The sequence below is a fragment of the Dermacentor silvarum genome, chromosome 6 (genome assembly GCF_013339745.2).
Source record: "Dermacentor silvarum isolate Dsil-2018 chromosome 6, BIME_Dsil_1.4, whole genome shotgun sequence".
Classification (NCBI taxonomy): Eukaryota; Metazoa; Arthropoda; class Arachnida; order Ixodida; family Ixodidae; genus Dermacentor; species Dermacentor silvarum.
The window spans coordinates 39,283,868-39,305,282 of NC_051159.1; the positions used below are offsets into that span (position 1 = coordinate 39,283,868).

The window sequence follows — 21,415 nt, forward strand, 5'->3', positions numbered from 1 at the left end:
CGTGAAATAAGTCATACTTTGCAACATAATATCAGACTTCATATTGTTACATCGAGTTACATGACGCATAACAATAGAGTAATACCTCGGTAACTCGAACTCACATCTCGAAAAATTGGCTAAGTCGAAATTTTTCGCGGCACCGAACCATTTCCCACTCGTGCCATGTATGTATTGCCCTTTATCTTAAAGTGTTTTAGGGCCAAATTGCGGATATCTCGAAATCTTGACTGAGAGTGGAACAAAAACTCCTCCGCCGCCAGACTGTTTAACAAGCTTCGCGCGAGGCTGCAGCACCTACCACAAAGTGGATGCTTTCACCGAATGTGAAGTTGGAACTTAGTGGCATAACAATTTTGTCAAGCAACTATGTGGCACGTCACGTGACGGGAAAGATGTGTGCAGAGGCAGGTCCTGCAAAGTAGCACACTTGACGTAGTTCGTTTTGTTCGCTTTAAGCAACGCTTGTGATTTACCATCAGAGGTGTGATTTCCGTCCTAATTTTATTCTACACAACGCATGCGGCACAAGTATTGTCGTACCAGCGTGAAGCAGACAAGCCTTATACAGCTTTTTCTGCACTAAATAAAGGGAGGCTGTGGGTTCAATTCCCACCGCCGTCGGGCAGCCACTGGTTCAAATGGGCAGCCTGGCCCACAAGCGTACCCCGTCCTGGCGTTTGGCTTCCCTCAGGGGTGATACGCTTGGGAAAGGAGCCTGCGCCCTAAATTACCATCGAAACCCTCGTGAGCCGAGAAAAAAAGTGATGTTTGGGCCGCTCCCATGGCGGCCATTTTCCATGTACACCCCATGCAAGCAATCTTGCACGCAATGGCGACAAGCCATACAATGTAGATGGCTGGCGTGTTTGCTCGTTGCCTACAAGTCGAATGCTACATGAGCGACGACGTTGAGCAATGTCTCCCTGATGTTGCCGATATAAGGGCAACAAGTACATGCCGAAACTTGTGCGACGTGTGCTTTGTTAATTTAAGATGTCTTTTGCTGTAAAGAGCAGCATAAAATATTCTGAAGGTCTTACAGTGGGTTCTTATCCTTGCACGTTAAGAAGTATAGAAGCTCTTGTTGAAAAGCTTGTCAGTAATGAATTGTTTAGAAAGAACGACTTTTCACTGCAATTTCCACAACATTGCTTATCTCAAAATTGTTCCCGGTGTTTACTACTTCGAGTTAACGAGGTTTAACTGTATCTCTTTCTCACGTGTGATGCACTATTATTTGGTGCGGATGTGAGCAGTCGGGAATGTCTCACTAGACTTCATAGCTATGTATGAAGTTGAATGCAGACTGTGGTGAATATGCTTGAGTCACCGCTCAATGGCACCATGGAGAGCGGCAGCACTTGCACTTTGTCCTCAAGGGATCTAAATGTCCAGAAAGGAGGTGCTGTCTCACCTGATCGAAAGGTCTACAGATAGTTTTCATGTGACATCACAAGTACAGCTTCTAAGTGTGCTAGTACCCTCGCGTAGCTGCCGTGATGACGTGATTGCACCATATTCCCTGCCACGGGTAACCTGCCTTCACTGTGACGTGGCCAGAAAGTTGCTGGCGTCTGTTAGAACCACTTCAATGTCGTTGGCTCACTAGCAACGCGTCCTACTGTGCTCTCGTGTAACAAAAATGAAAGACAGATTTAGTCCACGCAACAATCATGCGACACATTGCACCGCATAACAAGGCAGACGTCACATAAGGGAAGTGTGGGACAGCAAATTTAACTGAAAGCATGAAATGCTTTCAGTTGAATTTGGAATGCCATTGTAATGCGCGGAGACTCCGCATGGTCGCAATAAGTTTAGCAACCATGAAGATGCACATCACAGGGTCTCTTTTCACAGGGTCTAACAATCTGCATTGATAATAAAGCTTTTACTGCACATGCGCAATGCCTCCCTCCATCAAACACTCGTCACATGCTTTGGAAGGGTGCTGCCAGCAATGAGTATGTGTAAACACCTGTACATAAAGAAACATACAGCATTGCAAAAATACCTCATTGCAGAAGTTATTTTGCTTTAAATGTAATTTCGTATGCTGCCTTCAATAAAGCAAGATAAGCATAACAAAGCATTATGCATGAGCCACTTCATAGCATTAGGCAGTACAATAGACTTATTTGACGGCACTCATACATTTCTATTGACTTCTGAGAAATACATGGCTGCGCTAACAGGAAGACAAAGCCCAGCAATAAGTTCTACTCAACTAGATTTCTACTGACCAAGACTCATTATTTCGATCCAGAAATGAAATTGGCCCTTGCAGATAATGTGAACATGATTGGTAAGTACACGTAACTGACCCCATGGCTGCAGTGTTAACCTTGGTGGCACTAAGGGGCAGTGAATGTGTTAAGACACATTATCTCCTGCCAAAGGCGTAGATATTAAAGTGAAAACGGTAAAAATTACGGGGTTTTACGTGCCATAACCAGGATCTGACTATGAGGCATGCCGCAGTGGGGGACTCTGGAAGATTTCGACCACCTGGGGTTCTCTAACGTGCACCTAAATCTAAGTACAGGGGACTCCAAATCCAGAAGATGTAGAATGCTCAGACTTACTAAAGGAAGTTGCCGGCATCCAGCTCCAAGACCCGCACCGGCTTGCTCCTTTTCTTCTTCCACTTCTTAGCTCTCCCGTCCATGTGAATATCCTAGAGTTGATGGGTGGATGGGAGGGCACCAGCCAATTTATTTATTGCAATACTCTCAGGGCCCAGAGGGCAATACAGAGAGAAGTGGGTACATAGGTTAAAGAAAAACACCAACCAACCAAACAACATTACAGAAGAACAGAATAAAGGTAATTGAAAATACAACACAAGTTTACAAAAAGAATGTAAAAGACAATACAGATAACCAAAAAATACAATAGGTGCATATCACTACAGAAATGATTGATAATGGCCACCACTTCGAATGATGTGGCAATGGAGCAGTGAATTCAATCTGATTCTAATTTATTCCAAGAAAACCCCCCTGGAAAGGAACACGGGTTAAAAGCTGCTTGAAAAACTGCTTAAGTTACTACAGGAAAATTTGTCACTTCAAGCCTGGTGCTATGACAGCTGCAAGCGTGGCTGATTCAGCCAACATTGGATTAATGGGAAGTACATGGATTTGCCTAAACTTCTATCTCCTGGCTTCAGATGACTTCGTAGCTTTACAATTTGACCGTTTTCAACAAAGTACCGCAACAATTTGGAATGCTATTTAAGTCTGGAGAGACTTATTGCCTTCGTGTGATTAGAAAAATATTATTGAGTGGAAATTTAGTAAAATAAAGTGCGATTATTAAGAACATGCAAGTGCAATGACAAGAACATTTGAAGCCACAAGCACGAAGATTAGACAAATCCATCTAACTACAACATTAACCCCACTGTAACTGAATGGTCGCAGCACCAGAGTAACCTAGAGCTAATTTTTGTAGCTTGACTAGGCACACAACCCCCACAAGGCAGTGACAAAACGACATCTTAGAGCATAGGTGAAGCAACAGAAGCAAACTGAGAACACTAGGCAGCAAACATAAAAGCAGTAGATTTGCAAACACCAATCAATATACTTTCAGTAAAAGCAAAAGAAACACAAAGCGAAAGCAACTTATACGTAGATAGCCCAAGATGAGTGTGCCAGTGAATTGGAAATTTATAAAGGTGTCTACGCTAGAGCTTTATTATAAACTAATCACTCCTGAAACCAAACTCAAACAGATCTCTTCATTACGGAAGAGTATACATAGACTACCAAAAAGCCCACACAATCAGTTGCATTTGAATCTTTTTGTTTGTTGCATGCACACTGCAAGTGTAGCCCAATGCGTTAAACTTTATTCATTGCAACTCTCAGTGCTGGGCAAAAAAAAGTTGAAACTGCAAGATACACACCTCATCGATGTCTTCATCTTTCTTCAGTACGTACTGAGCATCTGGAATAAACGAAAGGGGGTGAAGTGACTCAACAAAACGCCTATCCTGTGTTACTCCCTATTAACATCACACCATTTCTGGTGTTCACATGGTGAAATTCCACGATACCTAAGCAACATACCAGAAAAAAAGTTAACTTTAGCCCAAAGGGCAAAGCACTGACAGAGCTAGTATTACCATAAGTAAGGTGCGTACATTTCACTTACTAGGTTAAACAAGCATGGTGTTTATCTGCTAACTGCTTCTAAAGTGTGTCCTGTTTTCTCTCTGCTATGGTAGTTCACTTTTTTTTTCTTTTCACATTATTGCAATCACAGGGCAGCTATGGCAGCATTTCCACCAGCAATAAGCGACAAAAATTATGAGGCTTGGAGAGGCTCGACTTTTGTGAATTACAACAATATGAAGAAAACAGTGAAGCCGGAGAACGCATAGGGAAAGACAAATTTTTTAAAAATTGAAATAAAAATATAGGACAAAGGAAAATGAACATGTACAAAAAGACAACTTGCTGCAGGTGTGAGCCATACCCGTACCTTCCATATTATGCATGTCGTGCTCTACCAATTACGATACTGCGGCGGCCATCCTCCTGTACGCTTTCTCGAGTATTTCTGTATGCATAGAAGATTAGCCCTCGGAATCTTAGTCAACACCGCGCACAGTCATGGTTGGCGGACGCATAACATCCTTCCAACTGGCAAGTTCTTTAAGGAATGAACACATTTAAGAAAACCCGATTGGCCACATACCGCCATGCAACGGATGAGCGGCTTCCACATTCTGAGAAGCTGGAGGCTGTGCTGGTTCAGAGGGCACTTTTGGCTGCGCCTTGGGCGCCTTTGCCCGCTCGACCGAGGGTTCCTTTGGCACGTCTTCAGCTGTGGTGGCGCCAGACGACTCGCAGACAATGCTGCTCTGCCCTGAAGTGGTGTCGTCCTCTCTCTCGTTCGCTGGCTGCTTGGTGCCAGGCTCAGTGGCACGGCGCTGCTGTTTCTTCTGCTCTCGCTGCTCCAGTTTCTTCTCCTTCCTGAAACAATGATTAAACGACCTGAGGCTAACAATATGAACGCTCAAAATTGTTGCAATTTTCCGCACCCATCCAAATGTGGCCGCTGCACCTCGGGCTGGAAAATGCACCAAGTTTTCTGCTTGTTAACACAAAAATGTCTCCAGGGGAATTTGAATAGTGCAAGTTTCAAATCAAAATCAAATAAAAATACAGTAGGCTTCCATTAATTCGACTGCCAATTTATGAAATGTTTCAGTTAATTACTAAATAAATGTTCCGGATGGAGCCTATACATTTCTTTGGGCCCAAACGCATTTCAATCTTTATAACTGGCATTTGCAAGATAATTCCAACTTCACTGGTCAGGATGCACATGCCTGACACAAATGGTGATGAAAACAGCAGCAGTGTCTTGTCTTCATGGTGCTTAGGGCAGAGTGAACTCACCCAAAACAACATCTTTTGTTAAAAACACCCATTTAAACTTGCTCTGGGAAGCTGTTGGAGTGAAAATAGCAGCTAACAAAGAATGATTACAGTGTTTACCCAACTATAATACATGCCTTTTTTTGTTATGAAAACTGGTTTGAAAATTGCCTGTTTCAATCAGATATGAAACAAACTGCGTTTGCAGCATTTGCAACAGCCTCCCATCAGAGCCAGCCTAGCCTGCGTCATTGTCAATGCTATCACAAGATGGCGACAGAACAAGTTCTCGCATGCGAGACGATGATAAACTACTTTCAGTCTTTAATTCTGAAAGCTCATTTGAAAGGTAAGTTATAATACATGTCACATATTTTTGGCATTCCATACTGGACAAATGCATGAGTCACAGGATGAAATAGCAATGTGGTTAGTTGCAGCATGGGCCACCATCTTGTTTGCAACTGTTGCCGAGTCATTTGACAAATGAAGAATGCGCAATTAAATGTACAAAGGCCGACATGTTGTGGTTCACAGACAGTGATAAAGTGCGGTCTGAGAGTAACAACGATGGACATCAAGAGTAAATAAATTTAAATTCTGTTAAGTTAGACTTGGATGGCTTTCATCCTTTTTTTCATTGCCATAATTGGAAGCATGATACATTTCTGTGGTTAAAAAATCACGTGCACAGTAAATTTTTATTTGAACCCATAAAAAGTGGATACACTTTCGATTCGGGGGTGTTTAGAAATGAGGCACGTACTGCCAGATGAATTAGTGATGTTTCGTCATTCTTTTTCTGCCTCTTGTATAATACCTTCCATATAATTAAATTGACATTATTTGAAAAATACAGGGTTTCAATATTGAATCAAGCATACAAAGTTTGTCGATGAGTATAAAAGAAACTTGAAAAAAAAAACAAAGTTAAAAAGAAATGCAACCCATTTTCTTAAACGCACAATTCTACTCGAAAGCAGCTTGTCAAGATTGACTTACAGTGTACCATCCCAAAGCAATACTGGGGCTATGAGAAACTTATAATGATCATTTGAAAACTGCTTGCAGGCTACAAGTATAAGTGCGTTTTACAGCAGGTAGGATACAATAACCCAGGGGTTCTCAAGTACGTTCATCCCAGGGAACCTTGCTAAGCTCCATAAAGTGCCAACCGCTGCGGACGAAACTGCGGTGGTTATCGACGCGATCAGAGATAGCGACTACGCACTTACGGAGGCACGCGGCTAGCCGCCAACGCGGTGTTACGCGCGGCGATAAACGCAAGAATAAAGGCTTTAAAGGCTCAATTAGGCACAAAGCGCTTCGGCGTTGCTGTCAGTCACGTGCCGCGTACGATTGCCGCTGAGGACCACGGCGATGCGGTCTGGCGATTCGGTTGGACGCTACGCCGTTCTTGCTCTTCTGCGGCGCGCATTTGCGGTGCTCCGCGCATTTTTTTTTATTCCTCCAACGTATAGTTCAGTGCGCACGTTATCGGCACCTACCCTATCTACAAATAGGAGAAAGGTGCATGGTAGTAAGCTACGGCCTCTGAGATTCAAGTACGAAAGCTTAGGCGTGCTGCCCGTTCTCAGAGGTTGGATGGCTAAAAGCTGCTTGCGTATTTATTACGCAGTTCGCGCATTGCTGTTACGCACTGTGATGTGCTTTTGGACACTCGGGCATCGGTAATGAAGGTTCTTTGGATAAAGCGCACCTCGTGTTCGCCGTTTTAGACGCTTGTCAAGGGCGGGACCAGGGAAAATATATCAGTGGCTCGCGGAACCCCGAGCATGGGCCTGCGGAACCCACTTTGAGAACCCATGAATTTTGAATATCTGCACACCACTAATTAGGTCTGAATATAAGAAACTGCTATGGTTTTTGAATAACCATAGCAGTTTCTTATATTCAGCCCTAATTAGCGGTGTGCAGATATTCAAAATTACAAATATAAATCTAATAGACTTTCTTATTCTATTTGAGAATTCACTATTCAAAATTGTCAAATAAAAAGACATAACATTTATTTGAGCCTCGAGACAGAGAGACCGACGCAAGGAAAGACTATTTTGAACGACTGGCAGCAGGAGAATCGCACAAAGGCGCCAGTTCTGAAGCGAGCACACGGGACAGATGACTTCTCCACAATTTACAGCCATTTATTGATAACAATGCCTTGCTTTTAGACAGCCAATGTGCGAATTTGTTGTCTCAATTTCGGCAAAGCAATTTGCACTTGGCCACTCTCACCATGTTTACATCTCCTCAAAAACTATGTGCAGCGCTGCAGTATCACACTCATCTCCTTCAGCGAACACAGAACTCTGTCAATGCCACAGTGCACCAGATAATTGAAAGCACTCCTCAAATGATCTATTGTCTTTACCACATGAACTCCTTCTCAGCTTCATATTTCACTTTGTTTAGAAATGAGAAAATATTCTATATTTGATTCGATACACAGAGGTAGTTTTTTTTTTTTAATTCGTATTCAATTCGATTAGGAAATTTCACTGTTTTAACTTCCCTAGGCTGAATGAAATTTTAAATAAAATACCATAATTCAGATCATAATTTTTTAACAAGCATTCAAAACTTCCACTATTCGCCTATACTAGTAGACATGCAGGATGACAATGCTACAATGTAACCATCAGGTAAAAGACATTTTACAAGCAAAACAATGGAAATGTTTAACTTCGGTTATCACTAAAAAATATCTAAGGAAGTGTGGAGGAACTGACTTACTTTGTTTTCTTCTGCTTCGGCGCAGTCTCAACAAGCAGCTGGGTGTGGACAAACTAAGTGAGAAAAAAAAAAAAACATTTTTATCAAAATTGAAAGCATAATAAAAGACTAACCGGGGGGCATACATGTAAACAGCACATTTTCTTTAACACACACATGCGACAAGCAGTACCGTAGCCAGCCTACATTTGTACTTTCTCAAATCGTTCGGCCTATGTTACAGCACCGCTGCACATTGGTTTGTTCTGTTTAAACAGAGTACGTACCTGCTTTCCTACGGTGCCGTCTTTCTCGATGGCCTCAACTTTCATGACAACACCGCAGCAGTCCGGAGTTGGGCATGCCTCGCCGAGGAACCCCTGAAGAAACATTTACAACAAATTAGTCTACAGTGAATGTCACTGAACTGCTCAAGTCACAACCATCATGACAGACCAAACCCAATGCTGTCCCTTTCCTAAATGCTAAGCAAGTAATCCATGTACAGTAAAACCTTAATAATTTGGGTTTTACGGGTCCTAAAAGAATGTTTGCATTAATCGAATGTCGAATTATTGAGGATATCAAGGAAACAAACAAATGCTTACTACGTAAACACGCTTTTTTTTATGAATGAATCACCAAATCCTGTTTTTATTTTGCATAAAAGCAGTGAGGAAACTGAAATTCTTGTCGTCTCGTGACTGATTAGCGCTTGCAGCTGCGAAGGTCTTGAGACTTGTGCGTTTTCATCTGAGACACTTGTCACTACCATGTGCACATCTTCATTTTTTCACTAGTGAGCTGTTCGCCAACAATTCGTCCGTCCATCTCTATGTAGCCGGCGCTCCATATTCTGCCATCTTTGCAACATTGCACTGAGTCAAAACAAAATTAATGTTTGCTGCAACCACTGCGAACCAAACCGTGGCCACTATTGACGAGATCATAGACGGCGACCATGCAGTTCTGAAGGCATGCAGCCGACACAGTCAAAATGAAACTTTCTCGCAACTGCCGCTGCAGACGAAACCGCAGTTGCTTTTGACGCAATCACAGATGGTGACCGTGCTGTTATTAAGGCATGCAGTCAACAAGTGCACGAAGTCAACACGAGACTACTGTTCGCTGTAACCGCTGTGGACGCAATTGTCATCGCTATCAACGTGATCATGGATGGAGACTACACAGTTATGAAGGCACGCGACCAACACAAGTATAAGGCTATAAAGGCACAAATAGGCACGAAGCATTCCTCTGTTCCTGTCGTTACATATGATTTCCGCTGATGACTATGGCGAAGGGGACTCCCCCGCTTCGTTTCGATAGGATATTAGCGCCGTTACTGCGTTTTTGTGTTGCACATTTGCGACGATCTGCACTCACCGAGCTCAGAGTTGGGCAAGTTAACCGAAGTGCGGCCAAATACGTCAGGATTAACGAGAGTTTCATTCCATTAAACAATGCATACGCCTGCTGGGACCATAAGATGAGTCAAAATTATCCAATTACAGTTGAATCTCGATAATTCGAACTCGAAGGGGCCCGAAAATTTGTCGAATTAAAAGAAGTTCGAATTAAAAGGACTTATTTTTGTAGTATTCGTGCACCATAGTATGATGTACAAAAGGTGCGAGTCGTGAAATGCGGCACGCAAGCACGTAGCGAGCGAGGGCCACGAAATTGCCCACGCCGGCCAACGCTCGCTTCCCAATAACGGCAGAAAACGAAACTTCAGGGAGTGGGCGGCGCTGGCACGGCGACGTGCACGCGTGCGGTGACCATCGAAGGTGAGGGAGGAGGGCGGCAGAGAAGCGGATTTGGCCTTGGCAACGCCGTCGCTTCGGTGGCTCCCCTCACCCTCCCTCTCAACTCCCTCGTAGCTAAGCTGGCGCCGGCGCTCCCGCCGGCCTGGCGCCCGCTTAGCCCGCTCCCTGACGTTTCGTGTTCTGCCGTCATCGGGAAGTTGGCCCGGACTGGGCCTCCGCCGCTGCTTCCCTCTGCGCCACAGCCGCAGCGTTGGCTGAGATGTCGGCAAGTATACAGGTGTTCCGGCGCAATGGACAAAATTTCCGCCGCAAAAGTAAAAGATAACAGTAAAATTTCCGCCGCATTTTTTTTTCGTTTTCTTTTTCACCGCGTTGAGGGGTATCTTCTAAGCTTTTGCTCTATGGCGGTGTTGGAGAAATGCCGGTCGGAGCCGCTGCCGCGTGATTTGACGCGCTGCTGAGGGCATTCTCGGTGTGCCGTATGTTTGAATTAACCGTCGCAAATGCTTTCGCGTTCCAATTACCGGGCGTTTTCGCCCTAGAAATACATATAACTTTGACGGGACCACAGCGTCAGTTCGAATAAACTGGAAGTTCGAATTAAGCGTGTTCGAATTAACGAGATTCGACTCTATCCGTATTACAGTAGAACCCCGCTGTTACGTTTTTCACGGGACCGTAAAAAAAAAAAAAACGTAAGAGCCGGGAAACGCAAGAGCCAGGAAACAGGAAAAATTGAGAAATGGGAGTAGTGTTGAACTGCACACAATATTATTTTAATTCTTACGTGTGACAAAAAGTAGTTTCGCCCGACAGCCGAAGTATCGATTGCGATGAGCTATACAAAGTAAGAATAGTAGTCTTATCGTCCGTATAAACTTGTAAACATTCGCTTATTAACTAATTAACAAACATGGTGTCAGCGCCCACAGGCAAACATGAACACATCACACTCGATGAGCGCGGACAGCGCAGTTAAGCGCCGCTGCAGAAGCGAGCGAAGTGACCTTCGTGCTGTTGTCTATCGCTTCAACGCAAACTGAGCGCCGAGAACACGCAGCATGCACAAAGCTACGAGCCGCCGACGCACCTACACTGCGTAGACTCAGCCCCCGCGCAGATCGCCGCCGCGCAGTATGATGCCAGAGCACAACGCTGCCCGCTATCCCTCCCCCTCGCCGGTGCCTCGCGCGCAACGGAAGGAGGCGCGCTTCCTCCCTGCTTTTCTTTCTTTCGCGCGCGAGACACGGTCGTCGGCTCCCCTCGCACGCTTTCACTCGCACATGCAGCATACGGCGCCGCTGCATGTGCGAGTGAAAGCGTGCGAGGGGAGCCGACGACCGCGTCTCGCGCTCGAAAGAAAGCATACGGCGCGCGGCGACAGCGTTATCGCCCTTGGACTTTATACGGAACATCTATGAGCCAAAACCAATTTTAGAGCCGCAACGCGTCATAGTCACCATCTTTGGATAGCAAATGCGGATCTGAAAGGCCATACTTTTGCTGGCGGAAACCGAAAATACGTAATAAGTGTCGCCCCCGGCACTTTGGGCGGCCAATACCATCGTCAAACAACCAAGCCAAGCAATTCCATCATCCTAGCAAGTTGGAACGTTGCAATTACATTGTCAATGGTAAAAAACAGACCAGTTATCCATTACAGTAAATGCTTATTTGACTGACATGCGAAACTATGTACACTAAAAATAGTTTGCACTCTTCCAGACTTATCTTGTCCCTAAACAATGATTGACGTTTATCTTGAACGCCTTTCCTTCCTTTAACGGTATATGCCTGGTACTTTCAGGTCATGAACGGCATGCGCGTTACCAGCGTGACATAGTAGTCTTGACAGAAAAGTAGTGAGTGCCGTTTTCAGGATAGGAAATGCAAGCAAGGCAAGTGGCAACTTTTGTTTGGGGACAAGATACACCCCAAAGGGTGTATCAGCACTTTAGTACCAGAGCAACGATTAAGTGTGCTAATTTTTTTTTTTTTTTCCAGTGCATGCTGGAATGTAACCGAAGACACATGCAATAAACTGGTTTTTAGCAGCAAGCAGCGACTTGTTTCACTAATCTGCCCCGTGTGCTAAACTTGTGCTGTTTATCTGCAGCGCTGCAAGAATGCGCGACAAAGCTTTTCTTATCACCTATACCACAGTACATGCTTGGCAGACAATGCTGTGGAAGCTACACAAGTACAGTCAACTACTGTTATACGAGCCTTGCGGGACAGCAATATTTGGTTGAATTATCTGAAAAGTCGAATAAACAAACAGAGGCAAAACTAAAGTAACCGTGAACAGACTACTTCAATACTGTAGTTGCAATAACTATACATGTCGTCACCAGTCAGTGGCCCACAATCTCCACATTGTCAGTCGGCACTCACAAGATGCTCAAAAGAAAGATCACCCAGGGCACAGTGCAAGTCATCCTTATCATTGCAGGACAGGTTGCTGCCATCACTGTGGACGCCTAAGGAATCAGTAGTGCCGTCCGCTGAATTTGTTGTGTTTCCAAAGCTTTTAGTAATTGCTACGGTCATGAGGGGGCACCAGTTGTGGTCAAATTATTCGAAGTGGCATGCTTTTTCGTTCGAATTGAATTGAACAAGTTTTCAGTCCAAAGAAATGTATGGTTTCTCGCCGAGACTTTCTGGTGTGCTTGAAATTAGCAAAAAGTTCAATTAACTAACATCAAATTAATGGGAGTCTACTGTAGAGCAGTCATGAAATTCTCACTCCACGTGTTTTGCAGTGCAGTTTTTTTTTTTTATCTGAGACACTTTAGTATAACTGCAGCTTCTGGACACCAGGTTACGTTATAGTCGCGGATGCAAGCGGAGTGCTGTTGCCAATAGTCGCAAAAACGCGTCGCTCCTGCTTGTCCGGTGGCAGTTTTTTTGAGACGTGCGACACCTTCCACGTAATATGTCACATTTTGTGACAGAAAGGAGCTAGACTTAATGTTACATCAAATTACCATATACATTGGAATCACGTTGATACGATTCTGCATAATATGCTTTTCAGGATAATACGTTTCTTCTTTTCTTCCCTAGCAAACGCATTTCCCTGGAGATTAATTCGGATAATAGTACAATTTTTGGATGATATGTTATATTTTCCAGTTCCTGTGAAGACTGTATCAATAAGATTCCACTGTAAACCGGAACTAAGTTGAGATATTTTCCTGAAAAAAAAAAGAAAGGCAGGCTAAAGTCACCCCTCGTTTTATGTAGCTGTCTGTAGCAGAATGCAAGTCATCTGCCAACCTACAGCAAGCATGTTGGCAAATGCGTAGCCAAAGCCATATTCATATCCAAATTCAATTGCTGGCAATTTTTCAATGTTCACTGCGTCTTCTCCGATTGACCTTGCGTGTGGTATGTGTGTGTGTGTTCAGGCGAGTGACGAGTAGTGCCATGCAGAGGCCGTTTATAGCGGTGTTCAAGATAAAAGTCGTAGAATTTGCCGAAGCCAACAGCAACATGGCTGCTCAGCGCCAGTTTGACGCTTCTGGAAAAAGCAGGCGATATTGGCAAGCAATAAAAGATAAACCGTTGGCCTGCAACAGACGTAAAACATCATTTGGGGGGCGTCATACAGTCTGCATCCTCAGATTGAGGATGCACTTGTGAACACTGTGCGGGGGAGAGCGAGAAAGACACCTTATTTAGCATAATGAGGCAGCTGGAGAGACCCTCAGTCCAGAAGTTTCGCTGGTGTGATCCTTCAGCACTGCGCTAATGAAATCTACCAGGTACTGCTGAGCTGGTAAGGTGAAAGCCTGAGCCAGCCGAGGGAGTGGAAGGGCATGGAACGGAGGAAGGCATTGTGTGGGAGCTTCATGGACACACACTACCGGTGACAGTGCAGCAGTGAATATGCTGCAAGGCTGTAGGGCCTTTTTTGAAAATAAAGGCGTTTTGGTAATTTGTTTGGTTTCTTTTTTTTTTTACTTCAAGGTAAGGGGTTGACCTATATTCCAGTGTATACGATTCACAACATGTACACTATTTTTTTTCACATGTGACACACTGTTTTTAGGACACGAATGCGAGCAGTGCAAGTAGTCTCTCTAGCATTCGTAGCGTTTTGCTTGCCAAGTACGAAAGGAGAGTACAGTTCCTCTTTCGCTAAGCGCAGGTCATAGGAGACCCACCTTTTCGGTGAGGTTGCGAGACTCTCGATACTCCCTCCAGCAGGCAGGGTGGTACTGGACAAGGCACTTGGAAGCGCAGTGCAGTTGCTGGAAGCCCTTGAAGTCGGGGTCACTGTAGTAAATGGGCTTCTGCAATGGGCACGCCTCGTAGCAACACATGGCGTCCCACTTTGGCGGCGCCCGGCACAGCGCCTGCATCTCCTCCATCGCTTTCTGCACATGAAAGCATGAGCGAATGACTCAACGGCTGATGGACTGCACTCCCGAGTCATTCCAGATAATTCAACTTCTAGACTCCTCGCCAAGCCTGTATTACTGGTCGGCATTTGCAATTGGATGGATGGCCCACAGATGCAGGCAAGGCCATGCTTGTGAATAGTGGATGCTTAGATGATTATCCGTGTCTGCTGGCTGCCGTGCATAGCATTGATCCAAATTTGATTGAATGCAGAGTGGCAGCCACGTGACCAGCAGTGTAGAGCCAGATTGCTTTCAATCTACCACTTCACCTTTGCATGCTCTCTAAGCTGGTCGTCGAGGCTAAAGTTCTGTGTGCCTCACCTATGATTTCCCGCAGCTAAGCAGGGTGATCATCAGAGAATGGCAGTCCTTGAGCAGTTAACCTCCCCCTTTTGCCGTCCCATTTCTCATGCTGCTTTTTACCATGTCAGGGCGCCAACTAGCTCAACTTAATGCTCTTGTGTAGTAGATTTGACAGCTGATCGTGCATGTCGCAGAGTGCTCAAGTAATCACGCATGGGAAAACATTCACCGACCCCCCTCGCGTCTCCATTTAAGCAGACAAAAAAAGTAATAAATAATAATAAAAAAAGCAATATAAAAGGGAGGAGGAAGGGAGTGGGGTTACAGCATGAAAGCTTTGCGTTTATATACACCTTAATGTGAACAAACCTCGAGTTGTGGCCTCTTCGCATTGTCGACCTTAGTTTTCGTCTCGGGCCATAGCAGGTTCTCGTTGAACTGTATGCCTTTTTGAAGGATACTCAAACATTTTTCAATGTGCGGCAGGGCCTCTGAGAACCTGCATTAAGAGAACAGCAACCATTAATATTGGTGCATTAGGAGTTTCACAGTACAAGACATCTGCTCATACTAAAACTGTCACTCATGTATCTGCGTAGCTTTTTCCAACCATTTTCTTTACATGGCCCTACATTAACAAAACATTTCAGAGCTTTAGCCACATTCCGGTCGGATTGCACATGATAAGTTGCTCATTTGATGGCGCACGCATGTGTGTGCTTGCACACACATGCACACATACTAGAGCTGGGCATATATCAACTTTTTAATACAAATAGTAAGTATCAAATATCAAATAGCCAAACACAAACACATTCATTTACAGCAGGAATATTTCTGCATAACTAGGTATCACGCCTGCACTGAGTAGTGAGAAATAGACAGCTATCAGAGACAAAGAATCAGTGTTAAATGAAAGATCACTGTCATTAACAGAAACGCATGAATAGCCTCTCAATCATTTTACCGCCAGGTTGCAAACAACATTTCAAAGAAAGAATGGCTGCTGTACAACTAGCTTTCATTAAACACTAAACAAATGGTTGCCGAAACAAGATCGGAGATTGTGGAAGAAGAAAACAGCTGCTGATGCACTTGTATGCTGTAGACAAACGTAAGCGATACCATTGCAAGGAACACATCACAGGTTGTAGTGTAGAAGATAAAGCTGCTTGAAATTGAAATTCGACCTTTTATGCAACTAAGTACAGTTGTCAATGTACCTTACACGGAAAGGGCCGCAAAATTTTCAGAATAATTGGGCTGTAATAATATGATAACTGTACCAATCAGCGCAAAATTTGCAAAACTAACCATTATTGTCCCTTCTAATAATAAACCTATATTATGAAAATAACAAAAATACACTTTTGAAACAATACCTTTTCACTCTAAACTAATTAAGCGTTCTCTTTAGCGACCAATTAACGGGCAACATAGCACAGTACACAAACGTTCTTGCACTACGCCCACATCAAAATGCAGCCACTGCAGCCGACAATTAAAGTGGCGACCTCGTGCTCCAAGCCAACATGGTGGGTATAATGCTATCTACGATGCAACCAAAGCTAGCTCAGCCATGTTGGAAAGCAACCCTCACCTGTTCATTTTGACCAGGGCCTTTGAGACGCCATAGTACGCCAGAGGAAACACAATGTCCTTGTGGTTGTTGATGATGCCGAGAAAATATTCGACCGAGTTTTTCAAATCCTACAGAGCAAAGGCAACAATGAGCATGAGGGCCACAGCGGCCTGCTAGACAATGCAGCTAGGTGCAATCTGTACCTCCAGGGATCCCATTCCAAGCAATGCACAGCCGGCTGCGTATTCCACGAGTACCATGTTGAGCTCGGTAAGCTCTTGCTGAAGAAGCAAGAACATGAACAGATTAAAAAATTGTACAAATCCGACACTTATCTTGGAACCTATGTGAATTTGCAAAGCTTTCGGAAAACAGTAAATCAAATGCTATAAATCTGGCCATTTCCTTTCTGCATCTTTGGCACAAAGGAAACGGGCTCTCGCACATCTGCGCTATGCAATGTCACACACGTGGCGGTCATCTCAAAGAGCTAGTTAGCGTTGGCCAGACGAAAGTATACCTGCAATAGTGGCATAACAGCATTAGGTTGCTGTGCAAGGGGAGCTGAGGTTCGATCTCACCATTAGGCATGCAATTCAACTGTCATTGCGACAGTAGTTATATTGACACTCCAGGTGCATTTCTGTCGTCGCCGTGGTGTTCTGTATAAAGTCCAAGTGTGATAACCTCGTAGCTTCGCACCGTACGCTGTGGGGGGAGTGAAAGTGTGCGAGGGTGAGCCGAGGATGGTGGCTTGATCTCACGCGCGCAAGGGAGGAAGGCAGGGCAGGGGTGGGACTGCCCAAAGTTATTTTTGGAGCACGTAAAATTCAGCTTTGGAGCTGTTTGGAGCAGACAAAAAAAAAAACTGCAATTTGGAGCAGATGAAATTTCATTTTGAAGCGGTACGGAGCAGGCCAATCAGAAACTTGACAGTATACAGTAAAAGCTCGATGATACGAATCTCACGGGGTCACGAAAAATATTCGTATTAGCCGAAATTCGTATCATCGAAACACAGTTAAAACTACTGTCGAATCTCGATAATTCGAACTCTAAGGGGCCCGAAAATTTGTTCAAATTAAAAGGACGTATTTTTGAAGTATTCGTGCACCATAGCATGATGCACGAACGGTGCGAGTCGTGAAATATCGCGGCGCGCAAGCGCATAGCAAGCGCAGGCCACGAAACTGCCCACGCCGGCTAACGGTCGCTTCCCGATAACGACAGAAAACGAAGCTTCAGGGAGCGAGCGGGCGGCGCCGGCACATGGGTGCGCCCGGAGACTGTTGAAGGTGAGGGAGGAGGGCGGCAGGGAAGCGGATTTGGCCGCGTCAACTCCGCCGCTTCGGTGGCTCCCCTCGCCCTCCCTCTCAACTCCCTCGTAGCTCCCTCACCTTCGACTCCGTGCGCACATCTCCGTGCGCGCCCGCCGCCGTGCTGGCGCCAGCTTATTTTAGCCGCCCCCTGAAGTTTCGTTTTCTGCCGTTATTGGGAAGCGAGCGTTTGCGGGCGTGGCAGTTTCGTTGGCCCGACTGTGCCTCCGCCGCTGCTTCCCTCTGTGCTGCTGCCGCAGCGTGAGAGGTCAACATGTGACTAGAAAATAGAGTAGAAGGGTTCACTGCCATTTTATTCGCGAGGCTGAGATGTCGGCACTAGTGTGTGCTAGAATACGGTTGTCTAGAACACTCTAGTCGGTACGTGCACGCTTGTTCTGGCGCGATGCAGAAACGGCGACCTTGCAATTTGAGAGAGGGGGAAATTTCCGCCGCGGGTTCTTTTTTTTTCCCCCGTTCCCTCGCGCGCGGCATTGAGGGGTCTCTCCTGAGCTTTTGCTCTATGGCGGTGTCGGAGCAATGCCGGTCGGAGGCGCCGCCGCGTTATTTGGCGCGCTGCTAAGAGCATTGTCGGTACGCGGTATGTTCGAAATAAGCGTGTTCGAATTAACGAGATTCGACTGTAGCTAAATTAAAGAGTCAGAGGTAAACTTACTCAGGCACATGTACGTAAAAAGCATTTATTTCTTGAAGCGCCACCGCTTCAAACTCTTCGCGCCCAGTCGCAGAGTCTGCGCTGTCCGGCGCCGCGCCTCCGCACCAAAAGAGAAGGAGAGAAAGCGCGTGACTGCGCGCTGTTCTCTTTCGCGGCCGTCGGTGGGGCGGCGTTTATTCGTATCAACCGACGCAGGCTGAAAATCGATTCGTAACAACCGTTCTCTAGCACGTTGCAAAGTAATGGGGCTCGGCCAGGACCACAGAAAAATTCGTATCATCCGGAAATTCGTATTAGCCGTGATCGTATCATCGAGCTTTTACTGTAATATGCAATATGGCAGCACACTTTGAAACCACAACGAAAGGCAGAACGAACCACCACAAAGCGCACTTTACAGCTATAGCGTACTAGAATATGGAAGAGTGGGTCGAGTGGCGGTACTGTGCATGCTTTCCTGTAAAGCCGAAAACGGTGGCACTACAACTGAACTACATATTCCCGTGCCACATTCATGACAATAGCGGAAAATGTTCTCAAATTATGCGGTCCAATCAACGCGGTAACAATTTATGGGTCACCATAAGTCACCACAAAACCAGAGAGCCACAAAAGACTTTCGACTGGTATAACGTATAACTATACCAATTTGTTTCTATTCCAAATCTGCCATTACCCCTTCCTGATAGGTCAAAATGGCTCATGCCTCACCCATATGGGCATAAATACAGATTGGAAATAGTTTTATGTTATACCGGCCCTGGGGACAGAGACATCCGCTTGCTGAACCCACTTAACGTTTTCCTTACATTGCCACTAGTAGCCCGGTATCGATGGTTTGAAATGCTGCTTTCGAGACCTTCCATGCCGCTCACAGACACACTGCACTATCGGACGTGAAGGAGGAGAAATATGTATTAGTTTTCTAAGCAGTTCGCTTTTTTTCCTGCGAGGCGGTGATTTCTGAACGCGTTCCGAATTTACGCGATCGTCTAAGTATAAAGCAAAAAATGGCCACCTGCTATCGATGGTTTGAAACGCTGCTTTCGAGGCCTGCACCGCTCACGGACACATGGCGCCATTGGACGTGAAGGAGAACTGTATTTCGCATTTTCCCCATGTGGCGGTGATTTTTAAACGCGCTCCAAAGTTTCGCGATCGTTGCGGCTGAACGCAAGAATGTCCAGCTACAGAAGCGCGCGTGCTTCGGGAGGTAGCAGATTTCACGATTTCGCTGCCTCTGCGGCTGATCTTATCAATGCATCAAGTAGCAGCGAGTTGGAGGACGCTGACTTTTCAGTCGGACTTTGAGACTGAAAGCGACGACGACGCAACCCAGCCTGGAACATCGGCGGCCGCAGCCTGGCAGGCCCAACTGTAGTGCTTGATGTTAAATTTTTGTGGCGGAATACCTGTTAAATGAAAAATTTTGATTTTTTCGGAGATAGTACCTGTTAGACTGCAATACATTTCGTATATCTCATAATTTTTGTTACATTTTTTTGTTAGTAGATACAAACGTGCCGCAGCTAGCGCAAAACAGGGGTAATTGAAGATCACAGGGAAAGGCCTTCGTCCTGCAGTGGACATAAATATAGGCTGATGATGATGACAAGTGTGTCTTTACAAACACTGTTCAATTTTATCCCACAATCGGGATTTTGGCAATCTATATCTTTTTTTATGACATACATCTCGTTAACAAAACCTTTATGCACGAAAAGTTCGATCATTCTGCTTTTTGTTGATGTATTACACAAAATATATTCAGTGCAGTAGTTCCACAAGGAAAAAAAAAAAAAACTTCTGGCGTAACCTAGAAAAAACACCTATTTTCCCCATGGTAGGGAAAGCGTTTAACACGCGCCTCCCTAATATCTAGTTCACTTGTAGCAGCCTCACCCTACTTTTCGTTGTTTTGCGCCTCAGGTAGGGAGCACCACGCCGCTCGGCCCACTCAACCATATTCTAGTACACTCTAAATACAGCCGCCCTGGCCGTTCCGACAGCAGCGACAATATCCGGGAGTGGCCACTTTCTGGAAGCGCCGATAAGTCCAGTGTTATAATCGTAAAAATTACAAGAAATTGTGCGGGAGGCGCCGTCACGCAGTGTGCGAAATGTGAATGGCTGCACTCTCTTATTGCGATAGCAATTATACGGTCACTCCAGGCACATTTCATTTCTGCCATCGTCACCGTTGTGATGTTCCGCATAAAATCCATTACGATAACATAGTTTCCACGTGGCATATGCTGTATGTGCGAATGAAAGTGTGCGTGGGTGAGCAGACAATGGCAGATCAATCTTGCGCACGCAAGAGAGAAAAGCGGGGAGGAGGCATGCCGTTTTCCGTCACGCAGAAGGCACCGGAAGGGAGGGGGGCCACATTCTACTCCGGCGGCTGCTGCGTATCGCACTGCCGTGAGGGTTTATTTTGAAAGCGATCTGCGATGTGCATTGTTTTCGCCACTTAGTTCGCATTGTAGCGAGAGGCAGCACGAAGGTCAATTCGCTCCCTGCTGCTTCACCGCTTCCTCAGTCATCGAGTGAGACGTGTTCACATTTGCTAATACCACACATGTTAATTTATTTAGTAAGCCAATGTTTACAAGTTCACACAGCCGATAAAACTACTATCCTTACTTCATATCGCTGTCTACTAATTTGCTATTGCAATTGATGCTTCACCTTTCGGGCAAAACTGCGACATTTTCCCGATAACGAATCCACTCGCTGTTCGCGACCACTGCAGGAGCACACATGCCGAAATCGTTCTGCTGCAGCGTGGTGCAATTTCAGTCAATTTTTTGTTTTTGGAGCAGTTTGGTGCAGGAATTTGCGTATGTATCAGGAGTCCCATCCCTGCAGGAAGGAAACGAGCCGTCTTCCATCGTGCGCAAGGCACCGTGAGTGGGTGCGTATGATGCGACTGAGTGCCGCTACACGGGCCATATCTTAAAGCGTTCTACGATGAGTAAGGAGTCTAGGTGCGCCGAGGGCTCATAGCAGTTCGTGTGCGCTGTATTCTTGCCACTTAGTTCGTGTTGAAGTGAGAGGCAGCACGAAGGTCTGCTGCTGCTGCTGCCGCCGCTCTTTTCCTCACTACTGCGTTTTGACAGCGAGTGTGATGTGTTTATGTTTGCCTGTGCACACGTGACACCACCCTTGTTAATTTAGTTAGTAGGTGAATGTTTACGAGTTTATAACGGCCAATAAAACTACTATCCT

The 21,415-nt window shown here is 45.3% G+C and overlaps 1 protein-coding gene across 1 annotated transcript in view; it reads right to left on the reverse strand.

Annotated features, from left to right (window-relative positions):
* LOC119455443 (E3 ubiquitin-protein ligase TTC3-like) overlaps nt 1–21,415 on the reverse strand; it is a 123,282-nt gene that overhangs the window by 89,865 nt on the left and 12,002 nt on the right. The window contains exons 6-14 of the mRNA XM_049668775.1: nt 16,396–16,473; nt 16,211–16,320; nt 14,980–15,109; nt 14,068–14,280; nt 8,417–8,509; nt 8,151–8,203; nt 4,711–4,988; nt 3,917–3,957; nt 2,589–2,680 (exon numbers count right to left, since the gene is read on the reverse strand). Coding sequence (XP_049524732.1) covers nt 2,589–2,680; nt 3,917–3,957; nt 4,711–4,988; nt 8,151–8,203; nt 8,417–8,509; nt 14,068–14,280; nt 14,980–15,109; nt 16,211–16,320; nt 16,396–16,473 — 1,088 coding nt within the window. The remainder of the gene's footprint in view (nt 1–2,588; nt 2,681–3,916; nt 3,958–4,710; nt 4,989–8,150; nt 8,204–8,416; nt 8,510–14,067; nt 14,281–14,979; nt 15,110–16,210; nt 16,321–16,395; nt 16,474–21,415) is intronic.